The sequence below is a fragment of the Sciurus vulgaris genome, assembly GCF_902686455.1.
Source record: "Sciurus vulgaris genome assembly, chromosome: 11".
In the NCBI taxonomy this organism is placed as follows: domain Eukaryota; kingdom Metazoa; phylum Chordata; class Mammalia; order Rodentia; family Sciuridae; genus Sciurus; species Sciurus vulgaris.
In genome coordinates, this window is record NC_136472.1 from 66574074 (window position 1) to 66581851 (window position 7778).

General features: G+C 42.6%; 1 protein-coding gene across 1 annotated transcript; it reads right to left on the reverse strand.

The window, feature by feature from the left end:
• Nucleotides 1–8: 8 nt before the first annotated feature.
• LOC306640553 (uncharacterized protein C11orf42) lies at nucleotides 9–4924 on the reverse strand. Its single transcript, XM_079104843.1, has 3 exons — nucleotides 4850–4924; nucleotides 585–1383; nucleotides 9–304 (listed from the first exon to the last, which is right to left on the reverse strand). The coding sequence occupies exons 1-3, from the start codon at nucleotides 4919–4921 to the stop codon at nucleotides 174–176; spliced, it is 1002 nt and encodes a 333-aa protein (XP_078960969.1). The 5' UTR covers nucleotides 4922–4924; the 3' UTR covers nucleotides 9–173.
• Nucleotides 4925–7778: the final 2854 nt, after the last annotated feature.

Genomic DNA, 7778 nt, shown 5'->3' on the forward strand with positions numbered 1-7778 from the left:
TGGTAAGAGGTCGTGAAGCCTAGGGAAAAAGTGGGAACTGTCTCTGGACCCCAGAATGAAGAAGCAGCATGAGCCCAGGATGGTTCTGGGGAGCAGCAGCTGATGTTTATTGGGGACCAGTATCCCTATGCCAGATCTTGGGGACCTTGCCCCCTGCATCTCTCGCCTCAGCTTCAGTCGTCGCTGTCGAACTCCGAGGACAGACCCTGCAGCAGGGGCAGGGACATGGAGTGCCGATCGGGGTCCCCGGGGCCCCCACCCTGGGCTCCTGGTGGGGGGCTGCGGGGGCTGAAGAGCCAGTTCTCTGCCAGGGTTGGGGATAGTAACAGCTTGACTCATGCCCTGGTCTTTTTGCCTCCCTGGTCCCACCCTCTGGTCCTGCATGCTATCCCCACCCCCTCACCAGGGCCATGCTTCCATCTCATCCACCCCTGGCTCCTTCACTCCATCCCTCTCACCAAGGACCTGTGCACAGTCGTGTGTGTCTTGTGTGACCCACATATCCTAGGCTATATTCCCCATGTCCCCTCCGTCCCCCATTTTGTCCCTCCCAGCCCTTGCATCGTCACTTCCCTTAGCAGTACCTGACAGCATCTGGGGCCCTTTCCGGAAGGGGTTTCGGCCCTTGTAGGAGAATCTGGTGGGTCTGCCTTCTGGCCCTTCCTGGGGTGGTGTTGTAGGTGGGGCTGGGACAGGTGGGGGAACATCAGCAGCTTCTGGGAGATCAGCAGGTGCTGATGTGGGGGCCAGAGTTGGCATGATGCTGAGGTTGGGTCTGACCCAGTTGGCCCCATGGGGCAGTGGGTCTTTGGTTAGAGGCTTCTGAGGTCCCAATACACCCTTGGGCTGCAATGAAAACTTGAGGCAGGAGAAGGCAACAGGCAATGACCGCTGTAACCGAAGCAGCTGGGGCTCACGGGCTGTAGGTAATAGCCCTAGCTGCAGCCAGGAGCAGGAGAAGACCTGATAGATGACATAGATGCTGTGGGTGCTTCGGAGCCAGGGAAGAGTCTGCTGTAGGCTCACCTGTCCTGGTGGCAGCAACAGGAAGGCAACCTTCTTACGCAGGCCGCCCATATGTAGGCGGATTCGGCAGGGCTGCCCGTCTAGCAGTCGCATCTCTTCATAGGCTATCTCTGCTCGTCCATTTGGTGAGTATTCCCGAGTGCAGTGGGAAAAGGCACCCTCAGACCCTGCCTGTTCTAGGAGGTTTGGTAGCGGCCCCACTGGTTTTAGAGCCCTCCGGCCCTGCCGACCTGGCAAAGCCAGGCGGGAGTGGGCTGGGCGGGACTGTTTCACTAGCACGCCCAGTAGGTCATAGCAGGCTGCATCCGACAGGAAAGGTACTGCCACTACATTGGACCCAAAGCGCTCCTCGATGACCTGCAGGTGGCCAGTTTATAAGTGAGTTACTGAGTTAGGGTCAGGAGTTAACTGGTAGCCTACTCTAGATTGACCTTCCCACTGTTTCCTGTTGAGTTACTTCTCTACATGCCTAGACTTATACCTACTGCTTACCCACCAGTTCCCTCCTGTGGCAAAACCTTGGATGTCTACTATGTGCCAGACTATATTAGATACTAGTATACATGTTAAGTGAGACACTGTTTTTGTCCAGTATAACTCAGTCTAATGAAGGAGACGTTTAAATAGTCAGCTAAGTGAAGTAATAGCAAGATATGAAGGCAAGAAGTGACCTAACAACCTTTGTCATTGCTAGAAAGAGAAAGTAGGTTTCTAGGTTGTAATACTTGAACTTTGAAGGAATTAATCAGATAAGAAAATAGTCATTCCAGGCAGAGGGGACAGCCAATGAAAGAAACTGAACTCTTAAACCATGAGGGACTTGTTTAGGAACAAATATTTCATATTATTCACATGTAAAGTATGAAGATGGATGGACACACAGAAGCTAGAGTATGAAAGGTCTTGTGTGCATGCATTTCATAAATGATTGGAATTTTATACTGAGGATAATGGGGAGCCACTTAAAGGGCTCTGGGTAAGAGGGACAGGACCAGATAGGTGTTTTAGAAAGCTCATTTTTAAAAGGAAGGCATAAAATAAGAGAGAGATGTCTTTTGAGAGTATTGAAATGTAAAACATGATGAATCCCTGAACTAAAATAATGTGGAGAAAATATTACTATATTTAGATCATAGAATTAGTAGAATTTGGTCTCTTAAGTTGTATGGGAAAAGAAATTCTCAAGGATCATTCCTAGGTAATTGGTTGCTTTAGCCAAGAATGCATACACAGAAATAGATTTGTAATGCCCATTTTTTTTTGTCTATAAACTACATTAAGTACCTCTTAATAATATACTTTCCACCTTAGTTGCAGAAGATAGTTGCTTTAAGAAGTATAATTCTCATCTTTGTAATGGTAGTTCCAGGATCCTTTTAGGGATTCTAGATCCCGGCTTGTTTTCTTTTTGCTTGGTAACACAGGTTTAGAAAGTATGTCATACTTCATGACCAACTGGGAACCCTATAATATCCTCTTTAGTAATTGTATTTAGGTGTTATGATCTTAACCCATTTCAATGTTTTGTTGGCTAAGACTTCTGGCTCTCTGTTCTGCTAGAAAGAAAGAGTCCACAAAAGTTCCTTTTTTGAGCCTCCTTCATATTTGAGTCCATTGCTTAAAGTGCTGTATTTTACTGCCTATTCCCTGCCCCCAAATTCAGCATATCTGTGTCCCTACTGGTGGTGTTGCCCACTCTCTTGGCTTTCTGGTAGGATTCACTCAGTGGTCCCCTAAAACCAATCTGCTTTTTGCTGCCCCCAGTATAAAAAAAGAGGGTAGCTAAATAATGGAATTTAGTCTACACTTTGGACAAGTGATGTACCTTAAAGATTGTCATTTGTCATCCGGCCAAGGAAATAACTGGTGCTCTTTTTTGATATGCATGGAAGAATTTTCATCACTCTTTCTCCTTTGCTTCAGTGATACAATGGAACAGTTTTTTTTTTTTTTTTTGAGGGAGATCAGTAGGCTGAAGAATCAGAACTCTGAGAAGGGCCAGTTGGGTTTCCAGATGTGAGAGCAGAACACTGGTGTTTTGACATTTTTGGATGGAATGCTTTCCCTCATGACAATGAAAGCATAGCCACTGACAACCTCAGAATCCCACCCTAGTTGTTCTTTTGGTGTCTAAGATCCTGAACAAATAAGACAAATGGGAGTGTTTCCAGGAGAGATCTAATAGGAGTCTGATGTTTAAAATACCTGGTGCTTATTGTCCATGTTTATGCTAAAAGGGTGACTTTCTGGTTTAGCTATTTGTTCTTCCCCTAGCATGCTAGCATGTAGGCATTAATTTTCTGTGGAGGTTTATTAGGCCTCCTCATCCTTGAGGGCCCAGTGGTTATTCTAAAATAGGAAAATTTAAAGAACTCAGTTCTTTGCTAGAGTGACTGTGTTCTTGGTAGAGTCACCATTTAAGACTATTCTTTCTGCTACTACTGACTTTACTTTACTTTACTACAGACTTTAAAGGGGTGTAAATTTAGGTTTCCTAGGGGCATCTCAGAAAAAAATGGTAGATTGTCTTCCTAGATACACTTTGCTTGGAATTCTGAATGGGGAGTTCTTGAGGCAGATTCTGTTTAGCCACATGTTTTACAAAGTGCCGAGTGAATTGTTAGCAGTTCTGCAGACAGGAAACAAGGTCACTCAAAGATAGCCTGTTCCTTAAATTCGCCACATATCAATAGTGACTTAGCCTGCATATGTCTACTCTGATTTTCCATATAAATAGTATAGTGAGGTTTTATTTTCATAATCAGAGATGGTATAGTATTGTAATAGTGGGATACCCCTTTTACTTTCACTCTAATTCTAATTGGTCTAATCTAGATCCAGCCTTCTACATTGCTGAAATCAGTTTCTTTCAAAATTTGCAAAGACCATGAGTCTTTCATTTTGTTTTCCCTCATCTTTGTGGTGAGCAGCTTCCCAGGGAGTGGTAGCTACATGCCATTAAGGCTACTTTGAGTCATGTGTACATTGCTTTAAAGGGGTTTAAGCTTGGTGGGCAATCTTCCTTTAATGCTTTAAATCCATTTCCCATCAAATCACATAGCCATAACCTGATTCTCCAAGCTGAGAAATTGCAGCTATCTAGCCTTTAGCTGACAAGTAATTTGGTGGGACTTACTAGATGCCTGAAGCCTAAATACAGCCACCATCTCTTGTGCTCCTTGAAACTTACACATTTGGCTCAAACCCAAATTTCTCATTTTGTTGGAATTAAGGTGGAGAAAATATCTGTGAGTCCAGATTACTTGGGCAGTTTAAAGTGCTTTTTATAATTGGCCCCTTGTGTCTTCCTTTTCACAACTACTACTTTGCTGTAGAAGTCTGCAATTGGGAAATGCACATTTTTCTTTTTCCTCTCCTGGTTTTTGAATATACTTTACCTTTAATTAGTACACTATTCAGTTTTCATTCACCTCTGTTAACTCATTCAGGTATTTATTATGTACCCTTTATGTGCCGGCTATTTCTCTCCCTTTTTGTGTAAATCTTTCTTCTCTAGCTAGAATGTCACTCTCTAGGAAACCTTCCTAACCTCCCAAGTCCTATCTTTGACTTCCTGCTTCGCTTCTATGCTCTCATAGCTCCCTACAGATTGCTTTTTAAGGGACCTTTATTAATAATTTTGTAGTTAGGATTAAATGAAATGATTTGTGCAAAGCACTCTACCCCAGAGCCCGACACATAAATAATGAGAAAATGTTAGTTTACTATTGTCTTAGACTACTTACTCTTCCCTACTTAGAAGCTGCTCAGACCCATCCAGGTCACACTTTCACTTCCTCCTTAGCCTCCTTATTTTACCCACCTTATCCTTGATGAGGGTCCAGGTGGCATCAGCTTCATCCAGTGTTAGCAGGTGGGGGTTACTAACCAACATTGTGGGGTGTGGGAAGGATTGGATAGGGCAGTGGCTGCTGCAGAAACCCCAAGCTGCCCGGAGAGGTGAGGCCCCACGCCCTGGGCTCTGACCTGTTGCTCATGAGGTCATAGAGGTCCTGCTAGGTGATGGAGTCTTGGATAGGAGAGGACAGTAACTTTCTTAGCCTCACTACAGCCTGTGGTTCATATTCCTGAGTAACCTATTCACCTCCTACTTTAAGGGAGGAAAATGTAGGTATCTGTTAGGGTGTATGTTTATGTGTGTAGTTCTTGGTCTGGGTTTTCTAAGGAGACAGGATCAGGGCTCTCCTCCTTTTAGTAGCCTTCCTGAAGCAATTTATTGTCTGTTTAGCTGCATATGACTTATTTGTGAGGTTGAATAGAGATCCTGAAGACATGAAAATATGGCTCAGACTTAGAGCCAAGCAGTGGTTCTCAACTTTGGCTGCACTTTGGAATAACCTGGGAATGTTAAAAATTACTAATGTCTATCTTCTATTCCCAGAGATTCTGATTTAATTGGTCTGCAGGTGCCTGGGCATCATGATTTCTAAAAGCTCCTTTGGCCATTTTAGTGTGCAGTCTGAATTGAAACCCATTATTAATGGGTGGGTTATTAAGTACAGTGAAAAGCAGGCACGTGTGTAGGAGGGTGCCATGCTGAGCAGTGACAATGTGGAGGGTAAGAATCTAAGTGTGATAATGTTACCTTAGTAACTGGAAAGAATTTTCAGGAAGTCAGAATTACCCAAGTAAATTTGAGGGAAATTTCTTTATGTTCCACTCCTCGTCTTAGGCTGATTTGAGTCTAGTTCCTTCTCTCCTACTTCAGTTCTTACCTGTTATCTCTCCTTGTGTCTTTATCCAGAGGTCTCAACCTAGTGTTTAACTGGAGAAAATGGATCCTGATAACTATTCTCCCACTCCTTATCTGTCCAAAGAATTATCTCAGTCTCTCTGGCAAATGTCCTTTGTGCCCATGAAGACCTCTTTGTGTAGGGACTGTCCTCCCCTCTCTTGACCCAGAGTATAGAGCCATCCCATAAAGCTGGCTGTCTTCTGAGCTACTGAGGTGATATGAGGGTACGGCCCAGAGAAGGAAGGGTTCTACAGTGGTGCGAAAGAGTGTTGTCAAGAAAAATTTCCTGAAGGAGATGTGATTGGCCTCAGAGGAAAATAATGCTAAATATATGGGTGCCAGGTCTTTGAGCAAACATTTGACAGTGACTTGATCCTATTTTTTCAGGAGGGTGTTAATATCAAATATTTGTTGAGCTCTTCTATGCTAGGGTATATGACAGATACTTAATGCATTATTTTAGTTGATCCTTTTGGGAAACTTTAAAAGTAATAATATTATCCCATTCTACAATGAAGAAAAGCCTCAGAAAAGTTGAATAATTGGCCCAGGGTATTCAGTGAGTTAGTGGAATATCTGGGATTCAAATCTAAGTCAGCTTGATTCTAACTTAAGCAATTAAACAATATTCCTTTTGGTGAAGAGAGAAATTAACATGGTCCTTCTGTTCACTTTGTGTGATGGAAGAGATGTGTGCTAGATTGAAAGTACTTGGTGGCTTAGTGGACAGAAAATGGGTAGGATGGGAGAAAAGCCACAACAGAACAAATCATAAAACCAAATTCTCGTTAAGACAAGTGAAACCAAGTCACTTCCTTTTAGTACATCTTTTATTTTCATAAGGTAAGATTATTTAGTGTAGTTTAACCAGTACCTCTCCTCTCCAGAAGAGAATTCTCAATGAGTAAGACCAAAGTAGAGGGAGAAAGATATTCACAAGGACAATAAACATAAACATGAGATAAAACTGACAGTGCAAGGAGACAGTTTCAGAGGTACAGAGATAATGAGAATGACTGATAAAAAACAGATGGAGAATGGAGTACTTGTAGATACTGAGGGGAGTCCATAATGAAATGGGTAGATGAGGTAGTTATAATAGAGAGATGGTGCGTTGGTGAAATAGGATGAGGAGGATTTCTCTAAGCTTCTTGTTCATGGAGAAGGGCTCAGGAAAAATTGGGTACTGATGAACTCAGTCAGAAACTTATACCTTCCAACTTTATCTTGCTTTCTGATTACTGCAAGTCTCTAGGCTCCCTAAATTTCATACTGCTCTATCCTGACATTAAGTAAGTAATCTTTCCTTTTGGCTCCGAGTCTGAGACTGAAAGTTACTGAAAGTAAACAGATGACAACTGAGTCCTGAATGGAGTTGGTAAACTCAAGAAATGAGCTGTTTGGGTGGTATCCTGCTGCTGGGGTTTGCTTCCAGTGTAGCACATTCTGGAGTCTCCTTGGAAAAGAGGCACAGATCATCTGCAGAATATTGGAGGGTCATCTGAATGGAGAACATGAGGTGAACATAAGGGGATGTTTATCCAGAGAACAGGTTCTTTGCAGGTACCTCGTGGGCACTGCAGAATAACGTTGACAGTACGGATTGTAGAGTAATAAAGAACCCAAGTAAGTCTCTTCCCTTCTCTCAGGCTGTAAGGATACAGATGAGTCCTTAATTCCTTATTTGAAACTTTTGGAGATAGATATGTTTTGGAGTTGGGCATTTTTCAAATTATAAAAAGGAAATATAGTACATATATATTAAGTAATACCCCAGCAGAATTTAGGGCAGCGCCCTATAATCAACCTCAGCATTTCTCCAGTTAAATATATAAATGTTTATACTAAATGAGATAAAGACTATAAATAGGGTCATAATGGTTGACGTCAAGTTTTGGACCAAAGTTATGAAAAAAACTTGTTTTTTCAGAATTTTTTTTTTTAAAATTTTGGAATTGTAGGTAATGGATTGTGGGCTTATAATTAAGTCTTCTCA

Coding starts and splice junctions, on each gene's coding strand:
- LOC306640553 (XM_079104843.1), bottom strand. CDS start 4,921: ATGTTGGTTAGTAACCCCCACCTGCTAACACTGGATGAAGCTGATGCC. Junction 1,384..4,849: donor GGACCCTCATCAAGGATAAG/GTGGGTAAAATA, acceptor GGCCACCTGCAG/GTCATCGAGGAGCGCTTTGG. Junction 305..584: donor AGGGCCCCAGATGCTGTCAG/GTACTGCTAAGG, acceptor CAACCCTGGCAG/AGAACTGGCTCTTCAGCCCC.